Raw genomic sequence first — 23,669 nt, 5'->3', positions numbered from 1 at the left:
CCCGGAAGATTGATGGTCGTGTTCGGCGAAACGTCCTATATAGAGTTATCACATAGTCTGCATCCCTTTGGACACGACTGTACGATCCTTGAGCACAACGGCACGTTGACCCGATCCTAAAGGGTTAGGTCAAAGGTCACTCCATCACACCAAACTCTGATGTAAAAATTGACCTACATGCAGACGCGCACACGTACGCCATGAGTAGCAAATCCTTACTTCTTCCTGTGTACCTCGTACAGAATGTACAAGCGACTGGTAGCATCCAACAGCCTGGTAGACCATACCCTCATCATATGGTTAAGATAATAGATGGATCTTATCATGTCCTTCGATATTCCATGTGACTCATAATGGTTTACTTGTCATATCTTTAAGACTGGTTTTTCTCATCATTTACTCTCCATCGATACTCATGTTTATGCTCCCATTAACTCCTCTTTTGTGTTATTCAAGATTGTGGGTATCATCATTAAGGTATTGTGGATATCATCATTAAGCTCTTGATATGCTATTGGAAGCTCCATTTATTAAGTTATCGCGTTCAGTTTATCTTATGAAGTTAATGTCATACGACCAGCTAGATTTTATAATGTATTGTTCATAATTACACGTTGGTCTTAACTCCTGACGATGATGTACGCGCAGGGGCAAGTTCGCAGCGGTGCGTCGGGCGCGGTGTCTGCGCTCCGGCACGTGGTACGCCGCCAAGGTGATGAGGAAGCGCCGACGAGCGCAGGACGTGCGGCACGAGATCCTGCACGAGGCCGCAGTCCTTCTCCTCGCGAGGCCCTCTACTAGAATAGTCTCCCTCCACCAGCTCTACGAGACCACGTCCGAGATAATCCTCGTCCTCGAACTGTAAGTATCCACTGTAATGTTGTCATAAAAACAGTATTTAGTGTACACCTCACAGGTACTGACTGACTGACGGAAGTGGATTGGTAGATAATGACTGATAGGGTAGTGACTCTATCCCCTGGACTAGACCTTCGAGGGGTCGAAGTCTAAGAGCAATGTAAGTCTTTCTATATCTTTATCATTGTAAATACCGCCCACCTTACGCACAGGTTCACAAACTCAGTCAGCCATCATTAGGTGTGGCAGCTTTATTCAAAGGCTCTGAAATAAAGTTAGTAACACTCAGGTGTGTGGACAGACGTTGACATACTAAACATGTTACTGAGTTGTGTGTTTTCCTTAAGAGCTTTGGTTCAGTATTTTGATGCTGACAGATGTAAGTAGATTTTGTAACCGTGATGATGGACTTTTATCCATAGCTTTATCAGCAAAAGAAATTTTTAAAAGAAAATTTTTTTATTCAGCTGTGTATATTTATGGACTGATCTTATCATACCATTGATATATGGCACTGAAAGGTGTCAATGGGAAATATTTGACTTACTTTGATCCAGCATTTTAAGTCATTCATGTTGCTGGCTAATGTCTGGTTGTTGGCACAGAGAGAAGTTGTTGGATGATGTTCGTGTTGACAGACTAATGTACCGAAAAAATACCGTGATATTTAAACAAATGGGATGCCTTAAGTATCAGCAGAATTCTTCACGATGAACACTGTTTAGAGTTATACAGGTTGGTCGAAGAAGGGTTAAGTCACTGGGTTAGTTAGAATTTTTGTGTCTGCTTGCTGGCTTACAGTGGGTTTTAAACATTTTAATGGAGAACTCAAGCTTGCAGATCATATGTAAGATAGTGTTAGATAAGAGAGGTGTATAATGTAAGGAGGTTAGATTTTGAGGGTTAATAGCATGCTGTAAACTCCCCATTGCTCTTGACACCATCTTATAGGTTATGTTGGTATGAGCAGCAAAGTTGAGCTTATCAAGTTGAAGTCCAAGCAATTGACCCTCTTTTCCAAACAGAAATTGGGCTCATTATTGTCTGGTGTCATATTACCATAGTTATTGTTTGCAAAATTTTTCAAATTTTTTTCCTCTTGTGATCGCAAGTTTTCATCCATATATTGTAAAAGAATTAATCCAAAGTACCGCCAGAAGCATCCTATGGTAAGGTCTCCCTTTGTTTTCATCATTTCTTTTCCTCGCAATATAGTTATAGAACAATAGGCCATTGTTTAATCTTGTAGAGATCAGAACCAGTCACCCAACACCTTCATTTTCTTCTCACTTTATTCCACTGTTTATGCATATTGATATTTCTGATTATTACAGGGCAGGAGGTGGGGAGTTACAGAGAGTCATTGATGAAGAAGAAAGCATGGAGGAATATGTTGTGCGTCGCTACATGATGAACATTCTTGGAGCTCTTCGTTTTTTGCATGCCCACAACATTGCACATCTTGACCTCAAGGTATTCATTATTATAAGAACATATTGCATGTAAACATTAGGATGAAAAGTTATTGGAGTCTAATGATTGTAAATGCTGCATGGAAAGCTTGTATGTACTGAATCACATAGTTGTACGTGCTGAGTGGAAGCTTATGTTTTGATGTCGTCAGTAGGGCTTAAAGTTTCATGATGACTGCTGTTCACACAATATTTGACTTCAAGACTTTCTAATGAATACAGAATTTGTAATAAACAGAGATTGTATAGTCACATATATATTTTTTTCCCTTAGCCACAAAATCTCTTGCTGATGGGTCAACACCCAGAGAGTGATGTTAAGCTGTGTGACTTTGGCATTTCACGCATCATTCTGTCAGATATAGAAGTGCGAGAAGTTCTTGGCACTCCTGATTATGTAGGTGAGTGAATTTGTAGCATTTATTGCTTGTCTTAAGCATAATCCACAGTAATTTTTCTGTATGATTTGTATTTAACCTCTAATTTTGTATGCTCCCTTTAATTTTTTGTTATTGTTATTATTACACTTTGTCGCTGTCTCCCATGTTAACGAGGTAGGGCAAGGAAACAGACGAAAGAATGGCCCAACCCACCCACATACACATGTATATATATATACATGTCCACACATGCACATATACATACCTATACATTACAATGTATACATATATATACATACACAGACATATACATATATACACATGTACATAATTCATACTTGCTGCCTTTATTCATTCCCGTCGCCACCCTGCCACACATGAAATGACACCCCCCTCATGCACGCGAGGTAGCGTTAGAAAAAGCCAACAAAGGCCACATCCGTTCACACTCAGTCTCTAGCTGTCATGTATAATGCACCGAAACCACAGCTCCTTTTCCACATCCAGGCCCCACAAAACTTTCCATGGTTTACCCCAAATGCTTCACATGCCCTGGTTCAATCCATTGACAGCACATCGACCCAGGTATACCACATCGTTCCAATTCACTATATTCCTTGCACGACTTTCACCCTCCTGCATGTTCAGGCCCTGATCGCTCAAAATCTTTTTCACTCCATCCATCCACCTCCAATTTGATCTCCCACTTCTCCTCATTTCCTCCACCTCTGACACATATATCCTCTTTGTCAGTCTTTCCTCTCTCGTTCTCTCCATGTCACCAAACTATTTCAAAACACCCTACCCTCCTCTGCTCTCTCAATCACACTCTTTTTATTACCACACATCTCTCTTACCCTTTCATTACTTACTCGATCAAACCACCTCACACCACATATTGTCCTCAAACATCTCATTTCCAACACATCCACCATCCTTCACACATCCTACGCCCCGCGACTATATAACATTGTTGGAACCACTATTCCTTCAAACATAACCATTTTTGCTTTCCGAGATAATGTTCTTGACTTCCACACATTCTTCAACGCTCCCAGAACTTTCACCCCCTCCCCCACCCTATAATTCACTTCCACTTCCATGGTTCCATCCGCTGCCAAATCCACTCCCAGATATCTAAAACACTTCACTTCCTCCAGTTTTTCTCCATTCAAACTTACCTCCCAGTTGACTTGTCCCTCAACCCTACTGTACCTAATAACCTTGCTCTTATTCACACTTACTCTCAGCTCTCTTCTTTCACACGCTTTTGTATTTGTTAATAATCATTGAGAGGTTTCCTAACTTGACCCATAATACTCTTTATATAAGTATTTGCCTTACATTGTTATGCTTGACAAACTGGATTTTCAGTTTCATACAACAGCAAAAATTTTTGGTCACATGGCAACGTTTTTGTAGCCTTTTGACTGCAAACAGTAGTTTCTGTAGTGTAATTCTAGTTTTCAATGAATGTTTGGAAATTTTCAAAGTGATAATTGTATCAAACTAAATGCTAATTTTAATTTTTGGGTTGTGGCCTTACTGTGTGATAAAAAGGGCCAATTTTCACAGTTGATCAAAAGGAAGGCTTTTATAATACTGTATGACTTCAAGATTTGATGAATTGCAGTAGTTATTAGGATATTTGCTCTGATGAGAAATGAGGACCAAAAAAATGCAATAATTTTCTAACACTGCAAGAAGTAAAGTTGTTCATGATTCATTGCTCCTACCATACTCCCCCTGCTGGAGCTGTTTTTTTACAAAAGAAACGTATACAGTATTTACTGCAGCATGGGTCATTCCATGTTCTTTTCATAAATTTTTAGATACTACACATTTAAGTAATTTCTCTTGGTAAAAGTTTCATGTGCAAAGAATGTAATTTTAATGGTCCAAAGTTAATTTTCCAAACTGATCTAGTGCCCGTTCTGGTGGAGTTGAAGGCAGTCAACTAAACCTTCCCAGAACACATGCAACATAAGACATACATAATAAACACGGAATGTTATTATATTTTCTAACAGTATGCTAAGGCAGTGGTGTGTTTACTTGTGCATTACGCATGCCAGCTAGAGACTGAGTGTGAACAAATGTGGCCATTTTTGTCGGTTTTCTGGCACTACCTCACTGAAGCAGGGGGTAGTGTTGCTGCATCCTGTGAGACGGAGTATCACCAAGAATGGATGATGGCAGGGGAGTATGAATATGTACATGTGAATATATGTATATGTCTAAGTACTCCTATGAGTTCACGGGGAAAATGAAACACGATAAGTTCCCTGTGGACTCATAGAAATATCTTGATCATGCGCAAAATTGTGATCCTTTCCAACATGTTTAAGTACATGTGTAAATATGTATATGTCTGTGTATATATATATGTGTATATAAATGGATGTGCCATTCTTTGTCTCTTTCCCATCACTATCTCGCTTATGCAGGAAACGACAATCAAGTATAATATATATTTTAGAATCATGTATCATCCTGGCTTGTTCCCAGTTATTTGAAATGTAGGTTACTGAAATGTGTACATTATGTCTGCATGTAATGTAGCACTTACATTTAAAGTTTCTTACTTTTAGTAACATTATTGTTGATATGTTTTGTACAGCTTCATTTTTTCATTAATTGCCTCAAGCCTTTGTCTTAGCTATTTTTCCAAAATTCCATCACTTGGATGTCCCAATTACACAGGACTGTTTAACCACTCCAACATGATGGTATGACCTCGAGTTTGATAGTTACAACCTTTCGTCCCACTGCACAATCCTTGGGCATAATTACATGAACTTTGACTTGATCAATAACGTTCTGGTTTGAGTCTATGACATCATGGGTAAGGGTTATAAGTTCAGCTCAAGGCTTGTGTATGCTAATGGTAAATTCTAAAGTCACTTGTGGCTCAATAGCTTCATAACGGAAAGAGAGTAAATACGTATAGGCTTTGTAAGCAAAAACTTCGATGTGCTATACTTGGAGCTGTATGCTTTTCTTTTCAAGCAACTTGAGTTGTTTGTGAAATATGAAACCTCTATGGACATAATGAAACTGCAGATCCCTCTGTACAGATGAGGAAATTCTTTTCCTTTATGCATAATATTTCTGAAAGTTTATCTCTTGGAGTTTTGTTTTCATTATTTAAAAATTGCTGACATAGAATTTTTACTAAATGCTACATTTTTCTTTACAGCTCCAGAGATCTTGCAGTATGAACCCATCAGTTTGGCTACAGATATGTGGTAAGTGGTGTTGCCCATGTAGCATGGCAGACACCTGGGAATCGTTGTGTCCATCATTGTCATCATTCATGATCTGTTCATCCATCCGTGGTCAGAAGTCACACCCTGGTTTAAAGAAGTTGCATTTCACCTGACTTAATAAGGGTCAGGTTAGATGTATCAAACTGTTTGCTTTATAGTTTTTTCCTCATCTCAAGAATAGCATGATACCTAAAATGTAAACAGAGATTTTGCTCAAGTTATACCTTTTAAAAAGGTTTGGCTTTGAACACATGATTCTTGACTTGAAGATTTGACCTAATTCATAAGAGTCAGGTCAGACGCATCAAACTGAGTACTTATATGGTTGTTTCCCGTTATCTACATCAACTGAATGGCTGAAGAAACAAAACTTCAAATTGAATTTTATGAGGCATTCCTTTTATAAAAAGGCTAAAACCTGATTTAAACTGGCTAATAACTTGAAAGATAATTCCACCTTTGGCCATGGAACATATTGCACATATTTCTTATATTTTCCTGACCATTTCCAACCATACTTATTTCACTCTCAGTAACTGTAATGCAGGTGACACAAGCATTCCTTGGAACTTAATTCTGATAGCATTGTATTTGTATGGGTAGGTTGGGGTGAGTGTATATGCATGCTTTCATATCTGCATGTATGTATTTGCTGTATTATTTTCTGTTGTATGTATGGGTAGGGAGCTTTGCACTTGTCAGGTCTTCACCGAACTTGTTCTTTTCATCCTACCATCTTGAATCTCAAAGTCTTGTGCTATCCATGTTTGCTTCATCACAACTTTTTATGTTCCACCTGTCTACTGTAACTAAAGTGATGCTTCCATATGCCACTCCTGGTGCTTTTCTTGCTTAACTTCCTGCTATGACCTCTTGTTGTGGATTCCCTCAAGTCTTCAAAGACATTGCCTTTGTTGCCATCACTTTGTCACCATAAGAATTTAAAAGTGATTATCATACATTTACCTGCAGTCCTCCTTCACTCTTAGTAAGGTTAAGCCTTCCCATATAATTTGTACCACTCAGTTTTGGTATAATCCTCATTTCATTTCTTTGGATATTCTGTAGCAAATCAACATGTTTCCTCTGGTAAAGAGACGTGAGTGATCAGTAGATTCCAGCTAAAGTCATGTATATGTTGTGTAAGTCTTCTTGATTATCACATTAACATGTGCTTTAATGCATTCTCAATATGAATTGAAATAACTTGTCTCCCACAAGATCCTCTTCACAAGATTTTCTGATGATAGAGGTTCTTAAGCTGCTGGTCTGCTAACTCCCTTTCCAAATTTTTATACACTGCATTTGCTGATAGTATATTTCACTAGCCTTTTGTATGGCAGATGCTGCATTTTAGCACATCATTTGTTATCTTTAAATTAAACTTTATGACTAATAATTCATTGGCAGGTCTGTGGGTGTTTTAACTTACGTGCTGCTCACTGGACATTCACCCTTTGGTGGTGACACCAAGCAAGAGACCTTCCTCAACATATCCCAGGGTCAAGTTGATTTTCCAAAGGACCTCTTCTGTGATGTCTCTGACCAAGCTATTGACTTCATCACACGACTTTTAGTTGTTGATCCCAGGTATGGTTAGATAAGTATTCAATGTGAAGGGTCTCCTTTCAATGTGTTCATTTAGACAGTCCTCACTTAAAATAGGATATTTCATATAAAATTTGGTAATGCTTAGTGAATCACTTCTCTTAATTCTAGTGAATGTCATAATCCTATTCATAATATGGTTCTTTTTGACAACCATTCAGCTTCAGATCTTAAATGTATAACTCTCAACAGTGCTTGCACGTAACAGAATGTTACCTTACTTGTTTAATTTTGTATTTTCATTTTCATTGGAAGCTACTAGGATAGGAATCAATAAGTGACACCTTATCGGTCCAATCTCATCAGTTATGACCTTGTTAGGAAGTTGGCTCATATATTTCAATTATTTCCTTCAGCTTTCCACAGATTGGTACAGCACCATAAATATTACCATTGTGTTCATCCCTAAATTGTTTTAATGGTGAACCCTACCCACACTAGCATCAAAATTACACCTTCACTACCTATCATTCTATCTATATCTGTGATGCCTCTTCCAATTGCAACTACCTCAAGGGGGCAGCAACAGCAATAGATTCTCCATAAGTAAGGAACTCCAGTGCCACTTCTTAGCCTTTTAGTGCCTTACCCTGAATAGGCCACTATCAAGCATTGCAAGCATTTGTAACTAAGAATGGAACAGTCACAAGTAATTTGGCTGATGTCACTCAAAGCATTCACTCGTGAACTTCAGTACATCTTCAAGATTAGCACCTCAAACTAGTGCATTTCCTTCTATCTGTATACTCATTTTAGACATAAAGCATTTCAGAGTTGTACTTGCAAATATTTTGTACTGTATTCAGAGAAACACAACTGTTGCTAAGACACTTCTGTGTAATTGAACATTAGAAGCTTCTGCAATTTAACCACTTTAATGCTTCTTTTCAGAAGATGCAACAGGTATTGAATAAAAAGTTGAGACCATCACTATATTACCAAATTGCTTATTATTGTGGGTTTGTAAGAAGTTGGGGGTTTGTTAATGGAGGATATGGGAAAGAGCAAGATATGGGCACAAAATGCCCTGCCATAATGCACTTGTTTAGTTTGTGTGCCAGCATCATATAGCTTTGTAAAATGTGAAAAACTTATGGCAAATTTTGACTTTGTAGTAGATGGAACCTTGGGGGCTAAAATGAACCATAAGGTGGGAGAGGGGGGCTATGGTCCTGAATGCATTGCGAGGCATATGGAAGGAGAGGTCATTGTCTGTTAGGGCAGACATGGTTGTATTTGAAGGTATAATAGCTTAACAGTGTTTTAATAGGTAAACACTACATTGCTAGTCATTAAGGTCACTACCCTTAGGTAGACTGACATCCTGTTTTCTAAGATTTGTGGAATATTGCTGTAAAAGTAGGTTATACATATGTTCCTTTGGTTTGCACATTATTCAATTTCAGAAAGAAGTCTGTTTTAATCTTGTTTTAATCTACTTTCTTCACCTACATATATCATTTTTCCAGCACTTGTGCTAATTACTCTGTGGTCTTTCAGTTTTTGAAGAATGCATATGTTTTCAGGACTTTCTTAATACTTACCATATGCAAACTTTATTTAATCTTCCTCATTAATAACTTTTGATTTCTCATTCTCCTTTTCGTATTAATTCTAATTTACTTCAATTTACCTTTCCAAAACAATCTTACCATAAGAGTATTTTATACAATTTCTACCTTGCTGAAGCAGGGGTGAGTGATGCTGTTTCCTGTGGGGCGGGGTGGTGCCAGGAATGGATGAAGGCAAGCAAGTATGAATATGTACGTGTGTGTATATATATACATGTGTATGTGGGTAGGTTGGGCCATTCTTTCATCTGTTTTCCTGCTCTACCATGCTAACGCGGGAGACAGCGATTAAGTATATATGTATATGTATGTATGTGTGTGCATGGGTGTTTATGTATATATGTGTGTATATGAGTGGATGGGCCATTCTTCGTCTGTTTCCTGGTGCTACCTCACTGATGCAGGAAACAGCGATCAAGTAAGAAAAAAAAATTCTTAGGTATTGTGAATACCAGAATTAATGTAAAAACTGACATATTATTTTCTGTCACAGCTGTCGCCTCACAGTTGATGAAGCATTTCACCACCACTGGTTGAATGGAGTATGTTCACCATCCCGTCCACTCTCCACCTCCCCAGCCAGTGCCACTCATCATTCCAGCAGAGAACTTCATGTGCACCCTTCCACGTCAGCTGCTTCAGCATCCCACCATCGAAGCAGGGAAGTAGACACGCACAGTACCAGTCCTAGCAGGATTGCATCTTTTCACTGTATCAGTAACGGTAAAGAGGCTGCATCACATTCTGTCACTGTCTCTCTTACTATATCTACTAGCTCAGCTTCCACTTGCAGCAAAGATGTATCAGCACAGTCAAGTACCTCCACTGTCACCTCTGTATGCCATATTAGAGAACCTGAATTGTATGCTCCAAGCACATCATCCGTACATCTAACTAGAGAGACAGATACTGTTGGGGTTGGCAGCTCTTTGCATTGTAGCAGAGAAGTTGATAGCCCTTGGAGAAAGTCTGAAACACTCAACAAGGAGAACAACAAGAACACACTTAATAAAACAGAGGAACCCATAAATTCTGGACACTGCAAAGAATTAGTCACCCTTGACTCCCCAGGCAAGTCAAGAAGTAGACTAGTTCACATGGAAAAGGGGAAATTAGTGAGAGAAGCTGAGCTAGCCAAGAAGATAGCAATCAGTAAGGAAGGCAAGGAAAATAAGGAAAATGGAAAAGAAATAAAAGATTGTAGTAGGGAAAAGCTGAAACCCTCACCACTTTGCTTGAGACGGCAAGGTTCAAAGTGTGACTTGAAGTCCCCAACAGAACAACAGAAATATGGGTCGGTGCAAGGATCTGTCAGTATTATACTAGAAAAAAGTATTATCTGTTAACCCAAAGAGGTGATTTGTAGCAATTCAGTTATTGTATCATCATAAAATCTCTAAATCTTAACGTGGCAGTACTGCAAAGCAGTGGTCAGTCTTTTTTGGTTGGATGAAGCTCTACAAATTTTGATCAGTATCACAATCAAATGGTGCTAATATAACAAATTTGCTCCTGATATTAAGTAACTAGCTGCAGCATTTGCAAAGCACAATATGTTTTACATATTTTGGCTATTACTGTTGCATCAGTAGGGCTTTTAGTTTGTCTTCATTAATTAAACATAAAGTGTTTGGTATTATTTGTTATAAACTCAGTGATCTTTACCAAGTATTACAAAGATAAATTGATACAGTATTAATATAAAAAAAATTCTTTAATCAGAAAGAAATTGGTTAAAGCCAGTTTCTTAAAAAAGATATGTAATATAGCTTTTCAATATATTTATTACTTATAAAATGACGTTTTTATAAGTGTCGTAAAATATATAGATTAGAAGATTTAACTACAAATGGTTATATAAATACGCACATTTCCCACTGAATTTTCCTGAACATTATGAACATATTAAAGTGAACAATCTTTAAAATGGTTTTATGACTGAAAAATGATGCGAGAAGTCACAGATGTGAAAGAGATATGAACAACTCTGTATTACAATGAAAATATTATTTAATGAGCAAAAGCATTTGCATTTAATCAAAATGCAGTTGAATTTTGAGTAGCATTTAAATGGAGAACCATGATTAGTGTTATGGGAGTTTTCCACCATTTCATGTTAATCGATTAAAGTCATGAAAACATCAGACTATCAGATGTATCATTATTTACAAAAATGTCTTATAATATAGTAACATGTACTCTGTTTTCCTTTAAGGGATGCTGTAGGACAGTGGTACAGCTTTCATCTTCCAACCCATAAATTGAAGGTTTGAGCTTGCAGCCAAGCAGAGTTATTCATTGCTGTCTAGAGGGCCATTTGCTCTATGGTGTCATGTCTCTGGACTAACTAACTCATTTTGCATGGGAGGTGACCACCCGATGGAGATGGGGAAATAGTTTACTGTGATACAGAATCAATTATTGTAATCTTTTCCAGATATTTGGTGAAATAGCGTTCTTGTTAAAACTGACATTTTGGTTTCTATATACTTTCAACAATGAAAGTATTATTCCATTGCAGTGCAAGAAATACAGCTCGTATTATTGTTCAGCTTGGATGCTCTTAAGATTATGTTACTACTTAAGATATTGTATCATTAAATATTCAGTTATTGGTAATGGTTCTTTATTGGTTACTTTTTAATGTATTACTGTACATAATTAGTAACAGTTAAAAAAAAAAGTTAATAGACTACTCTTATCTGGAACACTGTGGTGGAACATCATAATTAAAGTTGTTAATAAACCATGACTCGCAGATATTATGTAAAAATTTTGAAAAGTTGTTTCATCTCTTCAGAATAAGTTAATGTGACAGACATCATGTTTCAGTTTATGTTTTCAGATAGCTTTTGTTTCAGAAAAGTTGTCAATGTAATCTTTTAAGAATGAGATAAAGGGAATTGTATTCATCATAATCATTGATAATATCCACCTGCTGCAGAATGACTAACCAGAGTGATTTATCGTAACTCACAAATGAGCTCTTTATCTTTAGAGGCTAAACCCTACTTAAGGTGGCTGTAAAGGGTTTTGATTTATCTTGGGGTCTTTAGTGATTGACATCAGGAGAAAAAATATTTGAATAATTACAGGAACTAAATACGGCCCCATTTGGCTGTTACATCTTTAGCTCTTCCAACAAAATAGCCCTATGAAAGAAATATGTTCACTGATAAAGGAATAGCTTTTCGGACTGTGATCCAACATTCACGACATCTTATTCACTGCCTATAGAACATTCCACATTTATCTTTAATTGGTACTTAAGAATCTTAAAGGGCAAAGTTCTGCATTACTTCCTTATTAAAGATATTGCCAAATATGTTTAGCACTGAATTATATTGCTTTATGTTTTAATCAATTTAAATGTTGAATTTAAGAAACTGTAATTATGATGAGATTTCAGGGAGTTGGTTTTCAAACCAGTGTAACATCAGTAATCTAAACTCTTTATTATATTTGTTTAGATTTTTAGGGTAAGTAACTCAAATCCCATATCAAATTCATATAGTCTGCACCTTTGTGGGAATTGAATTTGCCAAACTGGGGTTCTCAACTCCAAACCTACAGGCTAGCAGAAGGTAGGTAAACTCAGTTCCTTGAGGTAGATACTATCTTGCTGCCTGCATAACTGACAATAAAAAGCTTGCATATCATAATTTTCCATGGATGAAATGCAGATGAATGCCTGTCTTGTTTATTGCTCAACAAGGTATGACAAGTAATGAGATTGAGCTGAAGTTGTAACTAAAATAGCTGAATTGTTGTGAGGTAGTGAATGAGGTATGTTTAAAGGTGTTTTTTTAGACTTTAATATCATTGGTAATTTTCATTGAAAAAAGGAAATACAGTCACCTGACTTTTGTTTTTTCTACTTTTTTTAGTTCAGTTCAGGATGTGTCAATGTGTGATCAATGATACCATATTAGTTATGATCTGACTTCATTTTCATTTATCAAACATTTTGAAATTTCTACTCTATTTGAAATCTGGTGACTACATTTTTCCTGATTAATAAGTTATGCAGTGTTGGCCATTCCTGCAAAATGGTGTCTATAAGTGGCTTTTAAGTGTTTGCTATAAACCATGTAAATATGAGTGAGTTGCAAAACTTACATTTTTATGGCAGAACTAAGACTACTTAAGGCCTTCCCACCAATATGTTAGTCTGCTGCTCGTTTTCCAACACTCGATTTCCCTCTCCCAACATGAATTTTAACTTAAAACATTTATTGCTGGCTTGTTTGTATTTACACCAGGCTGATTGTCAGAAGTAAACAATCCTGCCTTGCTTTCTAATGACTTACATAGTATCAGTTAAGGCAAGTGAGTTAGTACCTATCGACTTTCGACACATTGTTCCCAATTCTTTAGGCTGGATATCTAGGGGCAAACGATGTGTGATGTGCCCACTGCTACTCATTGCACCCATTGCCATACCCAAACTGCAAGTGCTTAAGAATAACCAGTCTGGTAAATAATGTTTTTTGTAAACACGGAATGCTTAAATCATGAAAAATTGTTAAAAAGCTTTTGTACTTAATCACAAAAAATTAAAAGTTTCAAAATACTAGTGTACTAAGGAATGGCCATTCTGAAATATCCATTTATTAAAATGGAAATTATTGTCCGTGATTTTTGAACATTTTGTGCACCATTTTATAGATAGGAAAATAAGTTTTTTGTGCAACTGGAGGCCTAATAATATTAATATAGTACAGTGAAAGGGTGAATTAATTAAAATCCATGAACAGGTTTGATGGGAAGGCTTGAAGGAGTGCTGTCTTTTTGTAAAAGGTTTTGGAAGTGATTTGTGATTTCCTGACATGATTTATACATATCAAGTAACAGCCACTAGCAGTTAAGTAATGACGTGCTCTGCTGTTCAAAACATTTGCAAGGAGGTTCTGTTGCATAATTGACACCAGGAAACTGTAGTTCTCCCTATTTACTCTTTTTAAATGCAAAATAATTTTCTCATAGTCTGAACCCAATTTTTTTGAAATGTATTTTTCTTTGATAATACTGTGAAGGCCGAGGATTATAGTTCTGTTCTCAGGTGAAATGATTGTGCAAAGCATTGTCAGATATGTTTGTTTGTTATTAACAATTGGTAATTAGTGCTCTGTACATAAATTTGTAGTGTTACTGTAGGTCTCCTCATCAACAACAGGAGATTAGTACTAGTACGTGGATGTTTCACGGCAGCCTTGAAGGCTTCTAATAAAATTAATGATTTTACAGTATATTAAACATGCACAAATTTCTCCATCTGATTATAACTTTTTATGGATATACATTACCATGCATTCTTTATATTGTATATTTTGTACATATTCTGTGAACCTATAATATAAACATTTATAGTCCCAAGGAATTATGATTTATCCCTTGATTCTAGTAACTTTTGAAGTGAATGCCATCTATTGTTTGCCTTCATAAGTCCATTATTTTATCAGAATTTTAAAAATTTATGATTCAAAGGTCAGTGTTGTCTATGAAGCCAATGTAACTTCATTAAGGTGGGACAGGGTGAGCTTGTATGGAAAAGGGATGTGTGTGTCTGTGACAACAGAGCACACCATTTTTGATACAGAGGAGCAGATGGAGCTATACGTGCTGAAGCGAACTTAAAGGTTGGTGACGAGGCAAAGGTCTTGGGTGCACTGAGTGGTATGTGAAAAGGAAAGTCATTGTCTGTGAGGGGAATGATAGGTATGTTTGATGGTGTTGTATGGGTGCTAGTCTAAGTCCTATGAGCAAAGTAACGAGGGTGGACGAGTTAGATATGAAATGTCTGAGGACAACATGGAGGGGTTGATCACATAAGGAATTAGAGGTAGGGTTGAGCAGAATGTGGCTTAGAAAGCTGAGGAGATTATGCCAAAATGTTTGGAAATTAGGAAAGTAAAAGGAGGAGAGCCTGACAAAGAAGGTATATGTGTCTGAAGTGGTGGGGTCAAGGAGAAAGGGGGAGACTGAATTGGAGATGGAAGTATAGAATGACAGACACCATGAGTGATCATCCAAATTACCCCACAACAAATCACCAACCAAAAATATGAAAATAAAAAGCTTACCCTTGCTTTACACTTCAACAACCTACACTTAATGATCAGCATACCCAATATAAACACAACAGTGACAAAACACATAAAAATAATCCAATAACTTATCAACTATCCTTGCATTTCATCATTACAGAATCCAGTGTCCCTTCTCCAGGGGTTACTGCAGCTTCAAGGTAGTGCTACAATCAGTAGGAGGGAAATAATGGACTCCTTAGGAGCGAGTTCTTCAGCAAGACTGTACTGAATGGTAAAACCATGCAGTAGGTGACTTTTCACATGCAGCAAAACCATGAGCAGGTTGATTCCATCAATGTCCCTGCCATACCAGTCATGAATGCTACTCTACGAGACGTATACTCGAGAAACAGCACTCCTAAGACGAGTTGCATTTTCTTGTTTGTATTCTGTATATCATCCAACTCTCTTGCATTAGAAACAACTAAACATAACACGAGCCCTCACATCCAAGATGCAACCTCCACAGTGAAGACAGGAAACTTGCCATTTTCATCTCACAAAAACATACACCACCAGCCTAAGGGTGAGGCCTATGGTTGCAAAAAGAATGGTTGAATAGTGATGACAAAATGAAGAAGAGTTGTGTCATGAAAACAATGACATTGTCCTTCAGAAAACAAATTTCTCAGTTACATAAAGTGAATAATGTTGGGGGAAGAGCAAGAATCTTGTCAGGATGGGAAAAACAACCAGGATCCAAGGTTTGGTTAGCCATGCTGATTCTAGAGACATCATACTTGACTGCGACACTAACTCCTACAGTACATCACATATTCTGATCTTGCCCATGAATATGCCAACGCAGCACTAGATGGTTCTGCCAAGTTACATGCAGAAATTACAGTGATGGTGAAATTGGTTTTAATACCCAATCTGTTTTTCAAGGCTAATTAATTACCTTTTGCCAATTTTTCTTAGCACTGGCGTGGGACAATCGTATAAAAAAGGCCCTAATACAATTTGGTGTCAATCAATAAACAAATAAATGTAAAAAGTTGAGGTAAAGCAAGAGATTTATTAACTATCACTAGATAGGTCTAAAAATACTGACTGGAAATTCTTGCTGTACCATATGAACATCTTGTATAAAGGCAATAAACATATAAACATTCAATAAAGTCAAGCAGAGAAATACTGCACAGGACTGTCCTCTATCTGGAGGTCAATGTTGAGCTTTTTAATGAGTGACGAGTCTAAGACAGTTGTGTCATGTGACACTTGACACCATCAGTGGCGAGGACAGTGCTAATAACACATGTCTCGCAGTGATCATGTCATTAGCGGCTCATCATTAACACCAGGACTCAGGTAATGAGGTTGATGACCACGATGCCCTCTCCACCACCCCGCTCTGTTCGTCCAATTAGCGTCAGTATGTGTCCGTACGTGTTTTTGAAAGGCCAATGAGTTTGAAATAAAAAAAATCACATCACGAAAGCCCATTTGTTAAAGCCAATGACCTTTCATGTTTCAATCCTACGCTGATCACCGGGTTTGCTTCTTAACTCCTCGACAAATTAAGCAGCCGACGATTTGGAGAGCGTCACGTTGCAGCAGATATGGCTTGGGACGAAGGGTTAATGTTCCCCTTCATGAAGCAGGTCGGTCGTTGTCCCTCACAACCACACTTGGTAAGTGCATCTAGTTGGGCAAAATCTAATTTTCATTTGCAATAGTTAAAACATACACACACGAAGAATCTCTCCCTAAAATAATCACCATCCTAAAGTGATCACTAATGACAAAATACTTAATAAGCAACATAAAAAAACATCAAATAATGGACTGTCGGCACATTTTTAATATCTACTAAACATTAAATATGATGTAATTGATTCCGTAAACGGTGTTGCTGTACGCATGCGCAAACCCCATGTCGACCATGGTATCGTTCTGAACATATTTTTTTAAGCCATTACATCGATATCACTGTATTCCCGCTGACTGACTTAAACTGACTCGACTGGGAACATAAAAACAAGTCAAACTGGATATTTAGAAGTAAAATAGAGTAACACGATGTCCTCTAAACATTGGGAGGGCTGACCCCAACACATCGGGCAAGACGATCTCGCTCAAGACTTTCTCCTTGTAAAAATCCTGATGTGTGTGATTCCCCGGTATCTTGTCACAACTACAAATTAAGCTCTAAACCTTACCACATTTTGTCCCGGCTTCCTGGTGCACGTCAGGTCACTAGGGTCGTCAAAATTCACCACAAAGCAGGGACTTCACCACCTGTTGATGTGTTTATATATTCTCGTTTTCTATACTTGCAGGATTCCAAATTTCTTTAAGGATTAACTTGTACAGTGTTCCTGTTTCTTGTATATCTGCTCACACAAATGATCGTGTCGAACTAAATACAAACCAGTTCTTCCTATAATGATCACAGCAATGATTCCCTGTTCACAATGACAAACATAACATTGGTTCACCATGTTCTCAAAATCGTCCATGACTCAAATAGTGCTCACAAAACCTTATGAATCAACATCAGAAACTTATTCTTCAGAAATTACATTCAAATGTACCTACAGTCATATAAGACTAAATTAAATAAAAGAAATTTCCTCATGAGTACCTCAGAAAACCAGTCTCAGAAAGCAACCTTGATCATTTGCAGTAATATCATATAATTATATGAAATTTTCAATAATTCCCTTAACAGTTAAAGGGCACCATTCGGTAAGGAATCAAGGACAAAAGAATATATATATCTATAAATTTAATTTGATAAATATATAAATCTATATCTTTAACACTGAGAATGTGTTTGTAGGAAGTGTAAAAGGAAAGGAACCATTAAGGTAGCATTAGCCGCGGCTGAACGCAACCCACTGGAAGACTTATTGCTGAAATTCAGAACCTGAAAGTTAAATTATTGAAAAGGGCCAAAAATAAAGACTGCCACGAGGTGAACAGCAAATAAATAAGGAATAAATGAGGAAGATTCTGACGACAACAACTGTGACGCGACCGGTCATTATCACGACCGGCAGCCAGTAAGGCTCAGCCGCGGGAACGCCATCTCATCTGCCCTCGACTGGTCCATCGTTGACCGAAATTCCTCCTGTAACGATTGTTGCCGCAGAACGTGAGGCCCTCCCCGACGCAAGCGGCGTAGGCTAGGGCGTGGGGGATATAGTTCTGCTCGAACACGCCCGTGAAGAGGTGCGAGTGGGGACCCACGGCCCACAGGCCAACGTCTTCTCCGCCGTGCGCGGCAGAGTCGCGGGGCACGGCCGAGGCGTGGCGGTAGTTGACGTCAACTGTGGCGGGAAACCCAGACCGGGCAGAGGTTAGGACACCTGGGGTGGAGGCTAAGGCTCTTCAGGAGGGGGTTGGGGCTCCTAGGGCTGGGGTTTAGACACATGGGGAGGGAGGACACAGGTTTGGGACATGACAGGGAGGACACACGTAAGGCCAAGAAATACGTCACGAAGGTTAGGCAGGACATGTGGGGTGAAGTGTGAGAGACCTGGGTCAGGGGTCAGGACACTGTGGCTCAGGTCAGAACATCTCAGGCGGAGGTTAGGACGCCTGGGGTGAGATGCACTCTGGGGGTGCGAGCGGGGGTTAGGACGCAGGTGGAGGGCGATGGTAATGAAGATACAGAGTGTGTGTGTGTGTGTGTGTGTGTGTGTGTGTGTGTGTGTGGCATAGAAAGAGATTACGGAACAGCCGTGTGCAGTGTATCTGTACACTGTAATCCTATCTGTATAATTCTTATATATAATAATAAATACTTATAAAAGATTACATCAAAAGGCAAACCTTACACACACACACACACACACACACACACACACACACACACACACACACACACACACCACAGACACACAAACAGACACACACAGACATACACACACACACAGTTCCAGTCCTGTGTGTGTGTGTGTGTGTGTGTGTGTGTGTGTGTGTATGTGTGAGACTCACGTAGATCATCCTGGGAGATGTCTGGTCGTAGTCCAGACGTCTGGTGCTGGAAACCTGGACCGTTGCCGTACAGGAGGGTCGTGTAGGGCAGGAAGTCCTCATCACTGATGTCGGCGATACCTGGGTCAGGAGAGGTCACACAGCCCGTTACTACCTGTCACACACGCCATCAATGGGTGGGTCACACAGCCCGTTACTACCTGTCACACACGCCATCAATGGGTGGGTCACACAACCCGTTACTACCTGTCACACACGCCATCAATGGGTGGGTCACACAACCCGTTACTACCTGTCACACACGCCACCCAGCGTGACAGGAGAACCATCAAGACAGTTATCTTACAAGATGAAGTGTTCCTCGTGTGTGACGGGTTAACACTCACGTCAGTCCTGACCCTCCACACCCACGCCAGCCAGAGCATGAGACACACAGCAAGATGGTGTTCAACGGTAACAGACTGGAGGATTGATGTACACCTCAGAAATTTACTAACAAAGTAATTATAACGAACAATCCTGACGTGGTAGATGGTTCCCTCCAACACTCGTAAGTCATTTCTTTTCAATTAACAAATGATCTAATTGGTGACTGATCATTTAATGGGCTGTTACAATGCTAAACCAATAACTCAAAAGATAAAGGTAAGGTTGGAGGTGAAGCAATTTGATGACTGAGTGAGGTGAGGGAGGAGAACGTAATGTGAGGACCGAGGTGAGTGAGGAGGACGTGATGTGAGGAGTGAGGTGGACGTGATGTGGGGAGGACGTGATGTGAGGAGTGAGTAGGACGTGATGTGAGGAGTGAGGACGTGATGTGAGGAGTGAGGAGGACGTGATGTGAGGAGTGAGGAGGACGTGATGTGAGGAGTGAGGAGGACGTGATGTGAGGAGTGAGGACGTGATGTGAGGAGTGAGGAGGACGTGATGCGAGTACTGACCTAGTATGTCCGTGTGTCTGGAGGGGTAACCGTTCATGGTGAGGGAGTGTGAGTGGTCAGCCGTGACCAGCACCAAGGTGTCCTCCCGCCTCGTCATGGAGAGGGCCACCTGCACCGCCTCCTCCAGCTCCACCGTCTCCGTCACCGCCTTCTGCGCCTTGTTCCCGTGGTGACCCAGGTCGATCAGCCCGCCTGCAGGAGGACCAGCCGTCAGTACAAGTAAGAAGTTGTGTGTTGTTATAGGTTGTGGTACTGACCTGGGGTGCCCGACAGCATGGTGTTGTGGTTTGTGGTGTTGACCTGACCTGAGGTGTCCTACAACCTGTAGTGTTGTGGTTTGTGGTGTTGACCTGACCTGGGGCGTCCTACAATCTACAGTGTTTTGTGTCCAGCTGACCTGGAGTCACAACACCTACCCTCACGCCCTCTAGTTACTATACACAACCATCAGACCTGCGTCACATATGCGTTGTGTGGAGTAAAACACTTGGCCTTTGTTGTCACACCGTGCCGTCTGGGGGGAAGGGTGTCGCTCCCATGACCTTGAATTTCAAGGCTGGTGTCGTAAACCACTCGTCCACACTGACAGTCACGTCGGTCAGTCGTAAACTTCCTAGCGTCAAGGAAGGGAAACTATTCCCTGACCTTAATGGTCGTTCTCAAAGTCAGGCCCCCCCGAGGCACGCCACCTGAAGGGTAAAATACAGTAGTGTTGAATGTATGATGCGGTGGCAATAAAACTGTGGCACTGGAGGAAATCTAGGGTCCGACAAGTTCACGGGTGAGGCAACAGATTACGTCAGAGGCAGGTGCTACCAGCAGGCGACACAGTACCTTCCACCAGGAGGAAGTATCCGTTAGGGTCCTTCTGAAGGATCTCGAGCGCTGCCTTGGTCATCTCCGGCAGGCTGGGGTCCATGATGCGGTCCCGCTCCACCAGGTAGTCCATGTGGCTGTAGCCGAACAACCCTGCAACCAGGCAACAACACACGTCAACACACGCTTCCAAACACCAACAAAAAACGAAGACAATCACACGAGAGAAAATGGGTAATAAGGGAAAACGGATAATAATGTAAACATACAAGAAACATAGGTTTATGTGACTGAAAGAAGCGTCATATATCTAAATTGGTTGGCTGAAAACAAAGGATAAACTGTACGTCAATCAAAAGATAACTTACACGAGCAAGACGGGAGTTGGTACTGAATGATGATAAGAAAGATATACCAAAGAACGTCACTGTAAACAGAGGTGGCTGTGCGAGGGGCCGACCCATGTAAGGGGGTTGAAGGGCAACAAAAACAGGAGCAGTCAACCTCAGCTCTAAATCTTCCAGTGAAACAATAAACAAAAGAAGGACTTAAGAGTTTAAAGAGAATAATAAGAACATAAACATAAAGGAAACATGTGGGGTCAGCACAGGAAGTAAAAAAAAAAAACCACTTGGGAAACGAAACAAACTTAAATCTTAAAAATAAACCTGGATGAATTATACTAGTGAGGATACGAGGAAGAGGACCAGGTACTGGTGACGTGGGATGGTGAGAGATCAACAGGTAAGGTCGGCAGACCATCCACAGTCTACCTACCACCAGGTCATCTACAGTCTACCTCCTAGACCTTCGACCCATCAGGTACACCAGACCATGTAAACTACCATGATGGAGTGTGTGGAGGAGGCTGGACCAGAGAGGGAGGGAGCGAGACCCACCTAGAAGGAAGTCTGTGTTGGCCACGTCCAGAGCCAGCAGGTCGTCTCTGTTCCACACGTAGGCGCCCCGCTGACCCCGGCTGTTCTTCTGTCGCTGCCACTCCTGGATGAGGTTCTTGCCGTCCCGCCTGTAGCCGCGACGCCCTTCCTCCACGTCCACCACCGTGTTGGGCAGCAACACCCGCCGCCCGCCGCCCATGATCACCTGCAACACCAGCAACACCTGTACTTACCCACACTCATCAAGAAGACAACACGACCCATCAAGAAACAGAAGTTACACATCACTCCTGACGGCCGGTGTGTGTGTGTGTGTGTGTGTGTGTGTGTGTGTGTGTGTGTGTGTGTGTGCGTGTGTGTCAGACGTGGCTGCTAGTGCTGTACACATACAGTGAGGGAAGAGGGGGGGGGGGGGCAGGTCTCCGTCCCAGACCTGGACGATGGTCAGGTACTCATGGCAGGCACTTCACTCACGCCTCTGACGGAGGCTTAGATACGTCGTCCCTCTGAGCACGACGGTACGACCCTTGTACACGACGGAACGACCCTTGAACACGAGGGTACGACACTTGTACACATCGGAACGACCTTTGTACACGACGGAACGACCCTTGAACACGACGGTAAGACCCTTGAGCACGACGGTACGACCCTTGAGCACGACGGTACGACCCTTGAGCACGACGGTACGACCCTTGAGCACGACGGTACGACCCTTGAGCACGACGGTACGACCCTTGAGCACGACGGTACGACCCTTGAGCACGACGGTACGACCCTTGAGCACGACGGTACGACCCTTGAGCACGACGGTACGACCCTTGAGCACGACGGTACGACCCTTGAGCACGACGGTACGACCCTTGAGCACGACGGTACGACCCTTGAGCACGACGGTACGACCCTTGAGCACGACGGTACGACCCTTGAGCACGACGGTACGACCCTTGAGCACGACGGTACGACCCTTGAGCACGACGGTACGACCCTTGAGCACGACGGTACGACCCTTGAGCACGACGGTACGACCCTTGAGCACGACGGTACGACCCTTGAGCACGACGGTACGACCCTTGAGCACGACGGTACGACCCTTGAGCACGACGGTACGACCCTTGAGCACGACGGTACGACCCTTGAGCACGACGGTACGACCCTTGAGCACGACGGTACGACCCTTGAGCACGACGGTACGACCCTTGAGCACGACGGTACGACCCTTGAGCACGACGGTACGACCCTTGAGCACGACGGTACGACCCTTGAGCATCGTGGTATGACCCTTGAGCATCGTGGTACGACCCCTTAAGCACAACGGTACGACCCTTGAGCACGACGGTACGACCCTTGAGCACGACGGTACGACCCTTGAGCACGACGGTACGACCCTTGAGCACGACGGTACGACCCTTGAGCATCGTGGTATGACCCTTGAGCATCGTGGTATGACCCTTGAGCATCGTGGTATGACCCTTGAGCATCGTGGTACGACCTTTGAGCATCGTGGTATGACCCTTGAGCATCGTGGTATGACCCTTGAGCATCGTGGTATGACCCTTGAGCATCGTGGTATGACCCTTGAGCATCGTGGTATGACCCTTGAGCATCGTGGTATGACCCTTGAGCATCGTGGTATGACCCTTGAGCATCGTGGTATGACCCTTGAGCATCGTGGTATGACCCTTGAGCATCGTGGTATGACCCTTGAGCATCGTGGTACGACCCCTTAAGCACAACGGTACGACCCTTGAGCACGACGGTACGACCCTTGAGCACGACGGTACGACCCTTGAGCACGACGGTACGACCCTTGAGCACGAC

At 41.1% G+C, this 23,669-nt stretch overlaps 2 protein-coding genes across 4 annotated transcripts in view; one reads left to right on the top strand and one right to left on the bottom strand.

Annotated features, from left to right (window-relative positions):
- Positions 1-586: 586 nt before the first annotated feature.
- On the top strand, positions 587-14,534 carry LOC139751941 (uncharacterized). Its single transcript, XM_071667646.1, has 6 exons — positions 587-861; positions 2,193-2,331; positions 2,605-2,731; positions 5,910-5,958; positions 7,390-7,569; positions 9,652-14,534. Exons 1-6 carry the CDS (start codon positions 716-718, stop codon positions 10,502-10,504), a joined length of 1,494 nt encoding a protein of 497 aa, XP_071523747.1. The 5' UTR covers positions 587-715; the 3' UTR covers positions 10,505-14,534.
- Positions 14,535-17,965: 3,431 nt separating this feature from the next.
- LOC139751940 (alkaline phosphatase-like) overlaps positions 17,966-23,669 on the bottom strand; it is a 47,998-nt gene continuing 42,294 nt past the window's right edge. For all 3 annotated transcript variants that reach the window (XM_071667644.1, XM_071667643.1, XM_071667645.1), the window contains exons 8-12: positions 21,849-22,053; positions 20,968-21,102; positions 20,134-20,325; positions 19,193-19,312; positions 17,966-18,522 (exon numbers count right to left, since the gene is read on the bottom strand). In XM_071667644.1, the coding sequence (XP_071523745.1) occupies positions 18,263-18,522; positions 19,193-19,312; positions 20,134-20,325; positions 20,968-21,102; positions 21,849-22,053 (912 nt within the window). In that variant the 3' untranslated portion in view covers positions 17,966-18,262. The remainder of the gene's footprint in view (positions 18,523-19,192; positions 19,313-20,133; positions 20,326-20,967; positions 21,103-21,848; positions 22,054-23,669) is intronic.

Source organism: Panulirus ornatus, chromosome 12, assembly GCF_036320965.1.
Source record: "Panulirus ornatus isolate Po-2019 chromosome 12, ASM3632096v1, whole genome shotgun sequence".
Taxonomy (NCBI): domain Eukaryota; kingdom Metazoa; phylum Arthropoda; class Malacostraca; order Decapoda; family Palinuridae; genus Panulirus; species Panulirus ornatus.
Note: the sequence above shows the minus strand (reverse complement) of the source record. Positions and strands in the feature narration are given on the sequence as shown.

What these genes read in the sequence shown, in the direction of transcription:
- LOC139751941 (XM_071667646.1), top strand. Translation starts at nt 716, where the DNA reads ATGAGGAAGCGCCGACGAGCGCAGGACGTGCGGCACGAGATCCTGCAC. An exon ending in ATAATCCTCGTCCTCGAACT is followed by an intron (nt 862 to 2,192) that starts GTAAGTATCCAC and finishes TGATTATTACAG; the next exon opens with GGCAGGAGGTGGGGAGTTAC. An exon ending in CTTTTAGTTGTTGATCCCAG is followed by an intron (nt 7,570 to 9,651) that starts GTATGGTTAGAT and finishes TTTCTGTCACAG; the next exon opens with CTGTCGCCTCACAGTTGATG.